Source organism: Felis catus, chromosome A3 (assembly GCF_018350175.1).
Source record: "Felis catus isolate Fca126 chromosome A3, F.catus_Fca126_mat1.0, whole genome shotgun sequence".
NCBI classification, from domain to species: domain Eukaryota; kingdom Metazoa; phylum Chordata; class Mammalia; order Carnivora; family Felidae; genus Felis; species Felis catus.
In genome coordinates this window covers 138409149-138426076 of record NC_058370.1, presented here as the reverse complement: position 1 = coordinate 138426076, position 16928 = coordinate 138409149, and the positions used below count along the sequence as shown (strand labels likewise).

At 62.5% G+C, this 16928-nt stretch overlaps 1 protein-coding gene across 9 annotated transcripts in view; it reads right to left on the bottom strand.

The window, feature by feature from the left end:
• Nucleotides 1-1302: 1302 nt before the first annotated feature.
• Nucleotides 1303-16928, bottom strand: part of EIPR1 (EARP complex and GARP complex interacting protein 1) — a 121295-nt gene continuing 105669 nt past the window's right edge. For 8 of the 9 annotated variants that reach the window (XM_011281345.4, XM_011281346.4, XM_019827971.3 and 5 more), the window contains 4 exons: nt 8597-8733; nt 5234-5401; nt 3795-3962; nt 1303-1787 (listed from right to left, as the gene is read on the bottom strand). In XM_011281345.4, coding sequence (XP_011279647.1) covers nt 1613-1787; nt 3795-3962; nt 5234-5401; nt 8597-8733 — 648 coding nt within the window. In that variant the 3' untranslated portion in view covers nt 1303-1612. The remainder of the gene's footprint in view (nt 1788-3794; nt 3963-5233; nt 5402-8596; nt 8734-16928) is intronic. The other variant, XM_045055026.1, reaches the window with a different exon arrangement.

Genomic DNA, 16928 nt, shown 5'->3' with positions numbered 1-16928 from the left:
TGCGAGAGCGAGAGCCTGACGGCGGGCCCTCCCCCCGCTTCACTTGGCCTCCGGGACGTGCCACGGGCTGGGTCGCGTGCACCTCCCCTAGTGCTCCCCTCCCTCTCCCACAGGCCCCTGGCCCCCGGCCCCACGTGGGGCTCGGCCCTGGTCTTCCCCATCCCAACCCCACGGCGGGTGCCCCGGGGCGGCCGCCACGACAACAGACTCCGCTCCCCACGCAGCCAGCCCGGACCCCTCCAGAAGCTCGGCTCAAGTATCCAAATGCCGGTGGGCATGGCCGCTGGGCTCCACGGGCGTCTCGAGCTAACAGATCGCAGTTGGCAGGCAGCTCCCATCTCCGACCCCCACCCTGCTCCTCTCCGGGTCTTTCCTGTCCCGCAACCGTCCTGGTCGCTCTGACCAAACGCTGGGCCCTCCCTGACTCTTGTCCTGGCCTCTCACCTACTTGTAATCTGTCAGCAAAGCAAACTGACGGCCCCACCGTAGGTCCATCCAGAAACTGACCCCCTCCCGGCATCTCAACGCCACCTCGGTCAGCACCATGTGGCAAGGGGCCCACGTGTGCTCTTGAGTCCAGAGAGCTCTGGTCCCTGATCCAACGGGCGGCTCGGCCGGCCTCTCTCAAGCAAACACGGTCTCGCCCGGGAAGCAGGTGCACGGCACCCTGAGGGCCGCACGGAGGGGCAGGCACACTACGCAGAAGCAGCAGCAGCGAGGTTACCCTCCTGGCCCGGACCCGCCGCGGCCAGAACCTGGAGGGGGACGTCGGGGCAGCTCCGATGGGCCTTCTCGTTCCGGCTGAAGGACTCACACACACGTGGCGGATCTCCTGTGCTTTCGGAAAATGGGGGCCTGTCTCGTGTCCCAGCCCCCCAGGCACTTATGCAGGGGCAGGGTGGGCTGCACACCTCCGAGCCAGCGCTCACGACCCGGGGGCAGCACAGACCCGTGGGCCCACGGCAGGGGACCGGGCACGAGTCCACACGTCCCGTGTCCGCCTCACCGAGGAGCGGGGGCCAGCACCACGGCGTGGGATTTCACGAGGGCAGGCGTGTGGCTTTGGGGGACAAGAAGTTGCCTCCCCCGGTGCCATCGGCACCACGTGGGCAGGACCCGGGATCGGCGGCCAAGGCTGACGGGGGACACTCACTCCCGGCCACGGTCAGCGCCCCCAGCTGGCCACGCAGACACCACGGTCCGCGCACGGACGGGTCAGGCCCAGAGAAAATGAGCAGAGAGCAGGTGACAGGGCCACGCGGGGCAGGGTTCCTGAAGAATGAGCCAGAAGCCCGGGCCGCGTGGCCTTGCTCATTTTACTTTTAATCTCAAGAGAAACGGGAGTTAATGTTACGGAAACAGATACTATTTTCTTTAAGTGACCCTCCCAGCACCCTCGAAGAGACCAGAGAAGGCCGACGGCGACCGACGGGCAGCACGTCCTGGCGCCACCCCCAGAGACGGGGCCCCTCGCGGAGGCCCGGCTGCGCAGCCGCGGGGGCTCCCGCGGCGGACGCAGGTGAGGCCGGTTCCCGGAGGGCGGCCTGTGGGGACAGCCGCCTCCGAACAGACGGGGGGGGGGGGGAGCCGGCCGAGGACGGCCGGGGACGCGCTACAGCAGTATGTGGTACTTCAGGGCCCTGGGCACCCGGTTGATGACGAGCCTCCCGTCGTAGCTCAGGGAGGCGAACAGCCAGGGGTCGGCGGACGACCAGTCCACGGCGTACACACTGTCCTCGTGCTCCTCGTAGGTCGCGATGACGCTGTCCTGCGGGGGCTCCTGGCTCCTGCAAGGCACCAGGGACACGCATGAGCGAGGCGGGGGCGCGTCCTGCGGGGGCCGGGGGGGCCGCTCCTCCCGGAGCACAGAGACCCTCACCCGGCCGTGAGGAGCGGGCCCCCCGCGGAGGCGGACGCAATCCACGCTACGCCCGGGGACACTCTTTTCTCTGGCTGTGGGACAGCAGGTGCCGGGGAGTCTACGAGGGGCCACGGTTCAGGGGACGGTGGCCAGGAAACAACCGTGAGGGCTGAGCGAAGGGTGACGAGAAGCAAAGGACCCTGGGGACTGCCGGCGCGGCCCCTTCCCAGCTGGCCGGTGTGGCTTTGCAACGCCCTCGGCCGGGGTTCCGTGTCACCGCCCTCTGAAGCGGGGTGGCGGCTCTCCTTCTCAGGAACCCTGACCAGACACGCTACACGCGTGGGGAGCGCAGACCCCGCGTGCCCACGATGACAGGACGCCGCACGCTCTCCACTCGGAGGGGCCCCTCAGGCGCTTCTCTCCCGTCTCGCGGGGAGCGTCTACTCGGACGGCACCCCACGCTCCTGGACGCTGCAGGGTGCCGCTCCCCAGCGAGCAGCATCCAGCTCTGCGTGACCCAACCCCCCCCCCACCCCGCCCCCTGGCCCGCTCACGCAGCAGCCCTGCCCGCCGTCCGGCGATGCCGACCCGCCGTGCCCCAGCGGGGCGTGTTACACCCGCCGCAGGAAAACCCTCCTGGGGATTCTGTTCTCCTGAATTCAGTGAGCCACGCGGACGGACCACGGGAGCAGGAAGGCTTGGGGACCCTGGGGATGATGTCCCCGCGTCTGCCGGCCTCCCCGCTCAGGCGCTTCTCTGCAGCCGCCCGAGTGGAGGGCAGCACGCCGTGAGTCCCACCGGCACCGGCACAGCTGTCCCGGCGAGGGGCGCCAAAGCCAGCGGCACCGCTGTCGGCCGGTCCTTGCCCCAAACGACCGCTCCTGCGTCCCCGTAGTGCGGCTCCACATGCCTGAACAGAGAACACCTGCAGCCACGAGACAGACAAAGGTGGGAGAGGCCCCAAGCACCGAGGTCTGGTCTCAAAGTGAAGTTAGGCCGAGCTCAGGTAGCTGCAGGAAGAACTCGAACGACGGAGCGGTCAAGGACCTCACAACAGAAGGGCCGGCCCTACTTCACGGCAGGGCTCGACGGGGCCCACTCCACACCGTCCCCCCCGGGAACTGGGACACGGGACCTCTGCAGGCAGCTCCCCGCACGGACAACAGTCTCCTCGAACAAGAAATGTCCCCCTTTATACTCCGCGCTGTTGACAGAAGCCGCAACCGCACCCTGCTCACAGCCGGAGGCTCCGACTCGAGCCTGGGGTCGGGGCACCCCTGCTCGGCACTAACCAGGAGCGCGACCCGCATGAGCCCCGAGCCCCCAGGAGCCGGGCCGCTCTCGGGAGCATGAGCCCCGGTCTGAGCAGGTGCGGTCAGGACTGGAGAACAGCGCAGGAAGGAGTGTTTTGGAAACGTGCAACCAGGAGGTGCGACTGTTACGAGGGGAATCAAGGTTGACCACACTCCGTGTGCAACCTCGGGCTGAAGCAGGGCAGGGGAACAGCTGGGGGTCGGGGCTGAGAGCGCCGGCCTGGAGTCCACGCCCGCCACGGCGAGGGCCGCTGCCACCAACTGAGCCACACGTCTCAAATCCACGCCAGCGGAGGGGATGCCGACGGCGATCTCTCGCTCACGGGGACGGTGGAGGGATCGAGTCCGGAGAGCACGCTTAAAGACTGGTGACGGCCGTCAGGAGACGGAAAGACACCGGAAAGATCTCCTCTAGGACCCACGCGAGGAGACATCAGCCAACGTGACCCGACTCCGACTTCCCCACGGCGGGTGCCGACGTCCTCCAGAACCGTGACCCGCAAGCGGGCAGTGGCAAGACCCTCCCCGACCACCCGCCGGACGCCTCCTCCACGAGCCACCAGGACCGCGCGGCGGTCGGGCAGAGGAAGCCCCGCGCCATAGGGAGCCTGTGCCCTTACTTCTCCTCCGGACGGCGCTCCTCCTGGTCGCTCAGGTCGTCGTCGTCCACCAGGTGGCCGAAGGGCTCGGAGGAGATGGACACCATGTTGGACAGGATGACCCTGCTGTCGCTGCTGCCCGTGAGCACGAGCTGGTCATGCGAGTGGTTGTAGCGGACGCTCCACACCCTGCGAGGCAAGGAGGCGGGTCTAGCAGCGCTCGGACCTTCCCGGAAGGGGTCACAGCGGGGTTGTCAGGCGGCCGACCCCAGACTGCATAGTGCAGCGTTAGGAAGGTCTCAGCAGACGGCTGAGCTCACTGCGAGTTTCTCCCAAACCTTCTCTGAAGTCCCGGAAAACAGACACGGGACCGAACGGAAGCACCCAAAACCCTCAGCTCAAGGGCTGCGCCGGAAGCAGAGGGCAGGTCAGCCAGACCCCAGGGCAACGTCCACAAACCGCTGCCACGGGGCCGCGAGCGTGCTCTGGGTCTGCGCCACCGACGTGCCCGCCCAGGGAGCTTGGTGAGCCGAGCCGGAGGACGGGCGTCCCCTCGACCACAGCAATCACAGCCGCTCGCTGACTTTGGCAAACTCTACTCCAGCGTTCGGGTTTTTAATTTTCTGACTGCAGAAACGTGGCTTCTGGAAAGTAATTCAAAGAACTCAGATATAGACCATGAGAAGCCAACTCTCCTGTGACCTGCCCACCCTGGCCTGAGGAAGGACACCTGACAGCAATCCTGTTCTTCTAGATGCTTCTTCCACATACATGCACACACACACACGCACACATGTACACACACACGCACACATGTACACACAAGGGCAAAGTATAGAGGCGTATGTCCACACAAGCATGCACACACAAGAACACATGCACACACACGCACATACGTGAACACACAAGCATGCACACACGTAGACAGTCACACACAGGCAGTTACGTGTACAAACACACACACGCCTCACTGGAATGAAAACTAGCTCACGGCACGCACGTTGGCCTAGAGCTGCTCTCTCAGTGCTCACAAAGTACCAGACACACGGTAAACACTAAACGCCTCGGGAACGACTGTCGGGGACCCTCGGCGCCCGCGCACACAGCTCTTCTCCTGGCCTCGCCTGCTGCACAGCCCCCGCCGGCCAGACTAACCGGCCCCCTCCTGATGGGCACTCGGGCCGTTTGCAGCTTCCCGGCACCGCAAACAACACGCGTGAACAGCTACGCACGCTGTGTTTGCGTGTCTCAACTGGCTCTCCTTCCACAGAACACAGACGAAACGTTTTCCTTCTTTGCCTACGCTGATAAATCCCAAACGTTGGGATCCGGGATGAGTGCTTCTTTAGGAAAAGTAAAACCGGGCCGACTGAGCGGTTCACAGCGGCCTTTCCAAACGGGAGAGTACCCGGCAGCCGGATCTCTAGCCCCCGCCCCGCCCCGCCCCAGCCAGTCCCTACCAGTGCGAGTGCTCCTCCAGGGTCTTCACGGGCTCGGTGACATTTCGGGTGTCCCAGAACTTGACCTTGCAGTCGTCCCCGCAGCTGGCGAGGTAGTACTGCTTGTTGGGGTTGAAGTCCAGGTCCCGCACCAGCTGCCCGTGGGCGTTCTCTATGCAGTAGATCTGACTGCGGGAGAAAGTGGGGGGCGCACACGGAATGCAATGCGGGCACGGAAACTCCACTCCCAGACTCGCACCGCCTCCCGTTCCCCCAGGGAGGACCAGTCTCCAGGGACCGCGGGTCCCACCACGGGCCTGCAGGCCGGGGCGCCCCGCTCAGCGCCTCTCCCGGCGGAGCCCAGGCCGAGGCTTCCTCAGGAGCACACCTGCGATTCCCCCCGAGCTGACGAAGGGACACTGGTTCACAACTGTCACAAAGGTGACCTAGCACCTCGGGAACAAAAGCGAGTCAGAGGGGCTGTCCCTGCCCTGAGGAGTGGGGACAGACTGAGACGGGAGGAGAGCCGACCGAGTTCTGGAAGGACACGGAGAGAGAAAAGGAAAAGGTCGGCGGCAGAGCGGGAGCACCGCGGTGCTGGTGGCGGGAGACACAGACACGGGCACGGAAGAAAAAACTGGAAAAGCATAAAGAGCAGTGAAGGAGACAGGGCCTGTTGCGGCTGGGCCGTCCCTCATCCGCTCACGGCCCCTCGTGGCACTGACGCTGGGGGCACCTCCACCACGGCCCAGTGCAACACAGGAGACACTTCGGTCCCGCGGCACGTGCACGCACACACATCCGTACACGCAGACACGCGTGCACCCACGCATGGGCACACATCTGCACACACGTGTGTCCACAGTGTGCGTGCACTGACATGCAAGCACGTGTACACACATACACAGGTGCATCCACTCGTGTGCACACGCACACATCTGTACACGCAGACACGCGTGCACCTACGTCTGCACACACGTGCGTCCACAGTGTGCGTACACTGACATGCACGCACGTGTACACACATACACAGGTGCATCCACTCGTGTGCACACGCACACATCTGTACACGCAGACACGCGTGCACCTACATCTGCACACACGTGCGTCCACAGTGTGTGTGCACTGACATGCACGCACGTGTACACACATACACAGGTGCATCCACTCGTGTGCACACGCACACATCTGTACACGCAGACACGCGTGCACCTACATCTGCACACACGTGCGTCCACAGTGTGTGTGCACTGACATGCACGCACATGTACACACATACACAGGTGCATCCACTCTTATGCACACGCACACATCTGTACACGCAGACACACGTGCACCTACATCTGCACACACGTGCGTCCACAGTGTGCGTGCACTGACATGCACGCACATGTACACACATACACAGGTGCATCCACTTGTGTGCACACGCACACATCTGTACACGCAGACACGCGTGCACCTACGTCTGCACGCGTAGGCACGTATCTGCACACACGTGCGTCCACAGTGTGCGTGCACTGACATGCACGCACGTGTACACACATACACAGGTGCATCCACTCGTGTGCACACGCACACACATCTGTACGTGCAAACACGCGGGCACACACTCACGTGCATACACACACACGTGTATGCACAGACCCAACGGAAACCTGACTTCCACTGCTCCAAGCTGCTCTTCCCAGGGTGGGAAATGAGAACATTCCATCCACACGAGGAGTCCTTCTGATGTCAGACACCCAAAGGCGAGGGGCAGGGCATCCAGGGAGGCTGCAGGGTGGCTGAAACCACATGGACGCGGCGAGGTCACCGCCGCCCACGGTGCTCTCAGCGCATCCCCGCTTGGCTGTGACCGGGCCTCGCCTGTGACCACGCCCCGTCCCCAGTCCCCCGGCTTCCTCGCTGGTGAGCCGGCGGGTGGGATCTCCTTGCGCATCTGACAGCCACGTGTGCCCGTGCCCTCGAGGTGGGGAAAGTCATTCCCTTCCATCTACTCCCACGCCGGGCCTGCCGGCCCTAAACCACTTTAAACCTTGAGACGGTTCCTGTATCCTGCACCTTTCCAACACCCTAATATTTTTTCCTAAAAGAAGACAGCCCACCCCGAAGACCTTCCACGTGCAACCGGCAAACGTATGAAAGTACCACCGTGGCAGGTCCCAGGGCACTGCGGGGACAGCCGCACGTGTGCGGAGCCCTGATGGAGGGTTTTCCGTGTGCCCTGGTGGCAGGGATTTTGGCACGAAAGCGCAGTACGTTCCAAAAACAACATCAAAAGCACCCCGGCTAGGCGAACACCAGAGCCGTCGGCAGAAGGAGAACTGAGTCAGCACGGCGCGGGGCTCGTCCCCGGAGAAGACCGGGGCGAGGGGGTTCCCACGGGGCACCGCCACCCACACCCTGCCTGCTCTCCGTCCGGGCTCTCCAACAGCAGCCGCGGAGTTTCTGGTCTCCAGAGACTGTCGTTCTTCCCGCCCTTGAAGGAAGCGTGAAAACAGAGGACGAGGAGGCCACGGGACCCACAGAGACGGGTTTCAGGCGGCACGTCCTTCAGGCCCGTGGTCCTCGGCTTCCAGCTTCCGGCTTCAAGCAATATTCACACCCCGAGGAAGTGGCAATTGATTATTTATTAGCCCCCGAGTTTCCAGAGGGGCCGCAGAACTACATTCAAAGTTGTGCCCCACCCTTGAAGGCAACACAAGCTATTTGCGCCTCGGTGATAAATGACGGTGTGCTGAGGGGTAAACTGTATCTTAAGAACGATTGCACGGCTCCCGTTGCCACGGCAACAGATGTGCACCCCATCACTCCTTTGCCTATCAAACCACACCTGGAACAGAAAAATCACTCTTATTTGTTCCATTAGAACCACTGGCTGCGGCGCATAATGACTTAAATGACAAAGTCGGTTACCCGGGAGGCGTGTGTCTTAAAGGCACAGACACGGTCACAGGCACCTCCCCAAACTGAACCTGGGGCTGCACCTGTCACCGTGTGCTCGCTAATCGCGGGGACCAGGAGCCCAGCGGCCACCCTGCCCCTGGCGAGGAGCTACGCAAGCCCAGTCCTAGTTTTCAGTGCAAACTGCCACCAGTCAAGGGACATCCACACGGAACAGTAACAGCTGAGGAACCCCGTCCACTGTGATGGGTCTTCCAGCTCCAGGCGGGGCAGAGAGACAAAGCGAGGGCTACGGCCCCCCGCAAAACCAAGAGCGCACACACGCACAAGGGCACACGCGCACACACACAAGCGCACATGCACACACGCTGTGTGACCCAAATACTCCGGACTCAGAGTCGCCCCCTGGTGGATGAGGAGGGGTGGGGAGAGGGGGCAGCGCCCAGGGCACACCCACGAGTCACAACAGCCACTGACCTCATGCTCCGCGTGTCCCACCCTCGGATGGTCGTGTCATTCGCGGTGGCCACCTGGGTACAGGTGTGGTGAGGGCTCCACCGTCCCGAGGTGAACTTCAGCTGTCCCTTCCCTTCCAGGGACGCCGAACCGGCCAGCTGGGAGTTGGGGGGTGTTCCAAGGGAAGAAGAGAAAAACAGTAACGTGAACCTTTTTTCACAAAGCTTGAGAGGACATCCTGCACGCGCGGGACATTATGGAAAATAACTAGGGAGTTCTGTCTTTGTCACCTCCCCTTAAAAGGCAAAAACGTTTGAACCTTATTTGGAAAAAGCTAGAAAACCGAGCAGGGCAAAAATAGAAAGCATATGAATAGCCCCCGTGCTGAATGAGACCTGCCAGGGTGTGCCGGGCTGGCCTGCTCCAGCCCGAAGGCAGCACCGCCCAGCCACTCAGTCACCTGGCCTCCCCGGCGGCCACATCCCGGCCGGCAAGGTCCGCACGGCTGCTCCAGGCACACGCGCCCCGGCGCCCAGTGCCCACTGCGTCCTGAGTCGGGACAGCAGGGGCGTCTCTAAGACAGTACACGGGCACGATGTCCCCCCGGGCACATCCGGGCGGTCAGTGCCCGTGCTCCCCGCAGGCCCCCAAGCCGCCACCACTACCATGCGCCTCCCGGGTTTAGGGGAGTCCTTCCCTCGGCCCCACCCAGCTGCTCCGGGCCTGGCCCCCGCCCACCCCCAAGCCCTCTCCTTGGCAAAGCTGGGCCTTTGCCTTACAACACCCCAGGTGAGGTCTCTGCTCCGCCTTCACGGGCAGCAAGTACAACCTATTAATCCTCTCTCGGCACAAAGTTAAAGGGTTACTTCCGTTCCAGGCAAGAGATAGGTACTGTGAAAAAAACCAAAAATTTTTTTTTTTTCAACGTTTATTTATTTTTGGGACAGAGAGAGACAGAGCATGAACGGGGGAGGGGCAGAGAGAGAGGGAGACACAGAATCGGAAACAGGCTCCAGGCTCTGAGCCATCAGCCCAGAGCCCGACGCGGGGCTCGAACTCACGGACCGCGAGATCGTGACCTGGCTGAAGTCGGACGCTTAACCGACTGCGCCACCCAGGCGCCCCCCAAAAATTTTAAAAAGGGGGAGGGGGAACCTGGGTGGCTCGGTTGGTTGAGCATCCGACTCTTGATCTCAGCTCATGATCTCACGGTCCACGAGTTCGAGCCCCGAGTCCGGCTCTGGCTGACAGCACGGAGCCTGCCTGGGACACTCTCTCACCCTCTCTCTCTGCCCCCCACTTGTGCTCTCTCTGCCTCTCTCTCAAAATAAATAAACTTGAAAAAAAATTTTAAAAAAAGAAAAGAAATAGGTACTGTGTCCGTCCTACTCACGGGGACGCAGTGCTGACGAGGCGTGCACGAAGCAGAGCCACGACCAGCCCGGCGCTCTGGGGACAGCAGGACCACAGTCACGCGGCCGGAGGGCAGGACAGCACCCAGGGGGCAGCCATCTCCCAAGGAGGCCCGGGGTGTGCCCAGAAATGACGGGGGAGTGGCTGGGGACAGAGGCCGAGGCCAGACGAGCTCACGACGGGAGAACGTGGAGAATGAACGCAAGGCTTTCCCAGGCTGACCACTGCTGGTCCAGTGGACGCAGGCCCACACGTGTGCCGGGAGTTCTTGGGGGCCGTGAAGGGACACCGAGGGCAGCGGCTCGGGGCCACAGGCAGAAGAGCAAGGTCAGGCGAGGGGTCACCAGGGGCAGAGCGGTCCTGGGAATAGGAGGCCTTGGCTGAGCCGGGACCCGGGGCGTCTCGGGGCGACGTCGGGAACAGCATCCGTGGGGACTCACACCAGAGCCCCTCACCCCTCACCCCTGTGCCTGTCCGCACCCGCTCTGAGCTGCTCTGGCTCTCTCCAGCCCCCAGGCAGGGGCAGCGGCACCCAGAGCAGACACCCACAGAAGACCAGGCCGACCCTGAGACTCTCTGAGAAATTCCTGGGGAGGGACGTGGCCCGGCCCAGTCCGTCAGGTGCCACCAGGACCAGTGGGCGGCGGCCAAGCAGGCGGGGTGACAAGGACACGCGGACCGCGTGGGGACAACAGACGGCGCACTTAGCCGAAGGGGCGGGGCTCTGCCCTTCCTGCTCTGGCACCAGACCTCACAGCTCCTCTTGGGCCGTCTCAGCAGCCGGGGCGCCGGGGCCCCTGGGAACACGAGGCCTGAGGGTCTGTGGGAGGTAGCCCCCCACGGAACCCCCGGGGGACCCCGCAGGGCACGCAGGCCACCCCCACCAAGCCACAGACGACACAGAACGGTGGCGGGCGATTCACGACGGGGACCTAGATGCCACGCCACGGAGGATCGTGAGTAAGAACGAGGCGGGAGGCGAAGACAGGTGCCCGCTTCGCAGGGGGCATCGCGGCCTGGACGCTGAGGTTCCACACCAGGCGCCAGAGACCCGTGGGGGCTTCAGCCGGGCCAGCCGGTTTCAACCGCCACACTCCCGGCACTGGCTAAGAAGTATGCTCGCAGTTTCTCCTTTAGGGAAAAAAACAAATCAATCAAACAAGATTTCTCCGGGTGCTATTCCACATTGCCGAGGACGGGTTAGATCAGATCAGCAAGCAGGACAATGAAGTCAACACACAGCTCCCTGGTTCTCTGTCACACAGACTGGCTCGTCACCGCGGGCTTTAGAAAGGTAAAGACGCGAGGTCACACCTTCAGAAGAAGGGGATGTACGTCCGACTGGGGGACTTGCCCACAGGCTGGTGGGGAAGCGTCACCGCATCGCCCCGGACACGGATGACCCTTGAGCCTCGTCACCGAGCCCTCGGCACTCATGTCCCTTCTGATTCCATCAGGGCCCCTCGGAGAGGTTAAATCGGCAAAACTAACGAGCACCGTCTGCTTCCAAAGCTCACTCCGCAGAACCAGCCTGCGGCCTCCAGCTTCCGGACTCCTCCAGCTTTCTGAAGGCAGCTGGTAATTAATCCATCAACCAACCAGCAACCAGCGGTGCAGCCGTCAGCAAGCACATCGAGTGGCCCCGGCCACGCCGAGTACGGCAGAGGGACAGGTGGACAGAGGGTCGGTGACCCGGCCCACACCACACCCCCCTGCTGCAGAGGTGAGCGCTCCACGTGAGGCTCGCTCCGGTGGGAACGCTAACTGGTTATCAGCTACCGCGCGGTCCTGTCCTGGTGAGGTCACTGCAGCCGCACGACGTACGTGCTAACAGACCCACGTCCCAGATGAGGAAACCCAGGTACAGACGTGTAATAACTGCAAGGAAACCCCAGCCAGCCCGTGGCACGGCCAGGATGAGAGATTACAATGGAAATCCGGACATCCCAGAGGAAACAGCGCTGGGCCAGCTGGAGGGACCAGGCCAGGCACGGCGAGGACCCGGGATGGCCTCTGGGGCCGCACACACCTCAAATCGGTGAAAGCAGGAGGGATTCCTGCACAGTGAGGCAGAGACGGGAAACATACACATCCTGACCGGACAAAGGGCAGAGGGGAGACGGTGTAGGCTGAGTGGGCAGGGTCCGTGGAAGGTCAGCCCGATGGCCTGAGGGCAGGAGGCTGGACAGCCCGTGGTGGGCAGGGCCCTCCCTAGGTATTGGCCTTCAAACTGACAGAGCCCTCTGTGCCGAGGGGCGTCCTACACCATGTGAGGTTCCCCACTGCCCCCTGGCTTCGATGAGGCTGGCGGCCACACTCAGATGCCCGCGTGCAGGGAACCGAGGCCCCAGGCCAACGGTATCCTGAGCTTGGGGCACAACCCCCGCCCCGGTCGAGTCCTCTGCTGAGACCCAGACACTGACTCCTGCACGCGGCCCCTGAGAGACGCCAGGGGTGGCCGGCCTCCAGGTCCCTGACGGTCACAGAAACTGTCGTGCCAGGTGGGGGCTCCGGGAGGCAGCCACGTTCCCGGTCATTTGTTAGAGATAAGGGACACGAGCGCCTGCCAGAGGAGAGGGGAGACCACGAGCGATGGGCCGGTCTAGCCCCCTGATGTCAAGCCGGGAAATCTGAGACCAGAGAGGGTGGGCGACGCCCCGTGTCTCACACAGCGGTGGGGCAGGAACAGGACCTAGGCGCTCCCTAGCGCACGATCCGCCCGGGACAGCGGGAACGCCGTGCCCGAGGTCCCTCTGCAAGACCGCCGGAAGGAGACCTCGCCGTGCAGGTTCTAAGTAAGGCTGACCGAGCACACGCTTAGGCTTCCTGGTGACACGGAGACAGAGCTGTGCAGGAACCCCAGAGTGCAGTTCACGCGCACCCCGCTCTTCAACACTCACAACAACGACCCCGTCCCGAGCCTCCTGCTCCAGAGGGAGGGACTAGAGCTGCCCCCCACACCTCTCTTCACAGACGGAACCCGCCCCAGCCTGTGAACAAAACACAAGTCTGGCGAACAAAACTCTGCGACTCGCGCTGCCGTGAGCGGCCACGTGGGCACAAAGAAGAGCCGGCAAAGCGTTTCCAGACACAACAGCCGCACTGTCTGTGCCCAGACCCCGGGCTGACAAGGCGCCGGGCTCGGCGGAAGGAGCACAGCAGACAAGAGGCCCGTGCGGGCCACCGACCAAGATGCCGGGCGAGTGGCTGAGAAAGGGCCACCCCCCACCGCCCCCCCCCCGGTGGAAGGAGGGCGGCAAGGGACGCAATGGCAGGGCTGCGGCCCCTCCCCACCCCGGGGACTGGGGGGCTGCTCTAAGGCACACGTGACAGGCTTGTGTCCCTGCCGGCGACTGGTTTCGGCAGGCGCAGGTGGCGGTGTCTGAAGACGGGACAGAGACACTTCCAGGAAGGGCTTTCCTTACAAACAGGATGCAGGCAAGAAGTCTGCTCTTTGTGGATGATGCGGGAGTCTGGATGCGATGGCTGGAGCCACCACAGTCACCTTGCGAGCGTGACGGGAGACAGCAGCACCGTGTGACTGCAGCACAAGAGAAGTGTGCCAAGTGGCTGGGTCCTGATGCTATTGAGACACTGGACTGACAAACCCAGAGCTGCTTTATAGCCACGTTCCTTGTCACATCAGACAGCAAACTCCCTCAGTCTTTAAGTCATTTCTTTTGTCCTGCAGCCAAACGCATGCTGGCACGCCTACAGTGCCCGTTTGAGACGACACCAACAGGGCATTCCTTCGAGTATCGGGTGTCCCCTGCCTCTCTCAGGCCGGAAATTCCAGCCCCAGATTTGGGCATGAGCCCCAGCTGTGATTCCAAGCGACCTGGCCAGTGGCATGGTCCCCTCGAGCCTGGCTTCCCTCTGGTAACTCTCCCATGAGAGTTACCAGAGCTATTCAGGAGCCCACCCCGCAGGGCCATGGAAATTAAATGAGAGCCTCCAGGGCCCGGACAATGCCCGGAGCCCTGGTCTGTCTTCAGGGGTGGACAGAAGGCGTGGGGTGAGTCATCAGGGTCGATGGGGTGACGGGAATGGGTTCAACAGGACAGCCCCAGCCAGTCACTGCCCTCAGACGTGGAAGAGGCATGGGAGAGGAGGGCTGGCCGCGAGGCTGGTGTGCACAGGGGCCCTGAAGAAGGCAGAGGGGGGGTCCTGCCACCCCTCCGCCCCAAGCTGTCCAGGGTCACGGGGGTGGCTGCACGGGCCCCACACTGCTGCGGGGACTCTGTTCCCCGGGAGAAGGCGTTCCAGGCTCTGCGGAGCTGGCCTCCTGGGAACCAGAGCCAGCCTGTCTTTGAAAATGCACACAGGGTATTAGGTGCCAGCACCGGGGAGGGAATCTGAGGCCGTTTTAAAGTTATTTTTAGCGTATTGCAAACAGCACTCTATTTGCAGGAAGAACAGAACTACGAGGGCTTTTGCCCCTTTGCTGCTCTAAAACCTGAGCTCTCTTTGCAGAGGAAACCGTGCGTCCTGCTCCCACACCTGCAGTCTTGACCTCAGCTCCACACTCGACACCGCAAAGGTTGTGAGCACAGATTTCAATTTCCTGACCAAGACGGACTAGAACGTAACCAATGCTCCTGTCGCGCCAACCACACTCCGGCGATCCGCTGGAGAGAGAGATCTAATCACAGGCCAATCTTTGCAGAGGGGGAAGCTTGTACGTAACGTGGGCTCAAAAGCCCGGAAGCAGTGCAGCGATCACACACGCGCCCTTCACGTGTGAGTTGTGATCCCCCCTGCTGGCTCTGAGGGGAGGAATTTAATTATCAAGTCAACACAGACTGCTTTTCGGCGTCTCGGTTTCTCTCCCTGTACCTCTGGCCTTCGCACTGGGATCCTAGTCAGCGACTCTCATCCACAGCCCAGGTTTAAGCACTGCGTATTCCGGCCGCCGTACCCATCCACTCACCCAGACGCTCATCCGGCCCCCACCCCCACCCCCACCCCCACCCCCACCCCCACCGTGCGGCCAACAGGCGAGTGAGGCCTGTGTGCCAGGCACCGAGGGGCCTGCTGTCCTCACGTAAGGGCCACTTCACACGTGTGGAAACCGGTCCCCACTTTACAGATGGGGTCACCGAGGCCAGTGCAGCCACGCAACTCACCGAGGTCACCCTGTGGGTGGCGGGAAAGGGACCTGACTCCAAAGCTTGGGAGGCTGCCTGGACCCCACCCCCACCCCACAGAGCCACGGCCTTCAGTGTGTCCTTCGTGTGCCTCGTGCCTGCCAGGGCTCCCTTCTGCACGGCTGCCGGCCCACGCCCGGCCCAGCCCATCGCAGCAAAGCCAGCCTGGGAACTGAAACTCAATCAGCCATACACTGCGGACCCCAGAACCGGGCGGCCAAGTGCAGGAAGGCAGAGGCCGTGCGTCTGCATTCAAAGCCTGGCCACGTGCCCCTCTTCAGACAGCCCCGGGCCGCGCGGCAGGGCTCACCGCCTGGCACCACTGAGGCTCGCACGCCTCGCTCCCCCGGCCGCAGCAGCTGCGTCCCTTAAATACACCCGTGTGTACAACATACTCTCTCTCCTCTATCATCCGCTCTTACTAGAAAGAAGTCTTTTGAGAACCTGGGAAGCAAACACTTTGCCAGACACCGATGCCTAGCTCTTTGTATTTGGCGATTTCTTCCAAGATCTAACTGGAAGATTAAAGAATATTAGCTGTCTCCGACGTTTACAAAATCAAAGCCATGTGTAGCTATCATGCCACATGAGATACGCAACTTAGGAAACGACTTGCCCCGTGTGTTCCTGAAGACGGCTTTTTTCTAAAAACAAGTATCCGGAGACAGAAAGCGCGGTGACCGCTGCCTGAAGCCCCGCCCGCCCCGCCGACTGTAGGCAAGCAGCGAGTGCTCTCATCTGTGTAGGACTGCTTTGCATGAGGCTCACCACAAAACCAGTTTCCAGACTTGTAACCTGTGCTGCACGGACCAGTTTTACAAAGCCTGGGCAGCTACCTTATTTACAAGATCTTCCTCCCAATAAATCTTGACCGTTTCCAAACATCACATCCGCCCTCGCAGACAAACCGCGACGGGCCGGTGGGGACAGCCAGGCGCCGAGGCTCGGGCCCTGGGGGGGGGGGGGGGGGGGGGGGGGGGGGGGGGCGCAAACGTGGCTCAGAGGCACGCGCGCGGGGCCACAGCAAACACTTCGTGCGGCGTCACAACCGCAGTCCCCAATCTGCCATTCAAACCCTGCAGCCTCCACGACGTCCCCTGGCTCCCTGGGTCTTACTTTTCTCAACTGTCAAGTGAGGGAGTCGAATTCTGTGACCCCAAGGTCTGTGTCTTTCTTTACATGAACGTGGACTGCTTTACAATTAGCGAGGGACAAAGATTTGTGGAAACACCTCGTGAGCCCTGTTACGGCTTCGAAGCCACGTGGTGGGTGTCTGGGGACCTCTCCAACCCTCCCGTGTGTCCTCAGCACCTGCCGTCCACACTTGCTGCGTGACCACAGGCACGCGGGACGGATCCGCACTCTCTGGGCAATGGGTGCTCGACCCTCCTCTCTAATCACAGGGAAAGAGCCACCACGTCACCGGAGACCTTGGACACGGGACGAGGGAGCACAGCTCTGTGCAGCGGGCCCCGCGAGTGCAGCACATGTCCATCTGGGGTGGACGCAGATGGTGGGAGGTGTGCACGTGAGGTCGGGGGGAGTGTCTGTTCCCTTCCCTCAATTTTGCTGGGGACCCATTAAAACCTCTCCAAAACTTAGGTCTATTAAAAACAAGATGACAACCTTCCGTCTGCAAGAGGTCCCGCTGACAACACGAAAGGGCAGAGAGCAAAGGGACACGGCGTGGGGCGGAGTGGCCACATCTGCCCGCACCACCCCGGGGGCCGGGAGCGAGGTCCCCGCGCTGGGCCGCGTCAGCAAAGGGCAGAGCCGGGACAGGAGAACGGGTT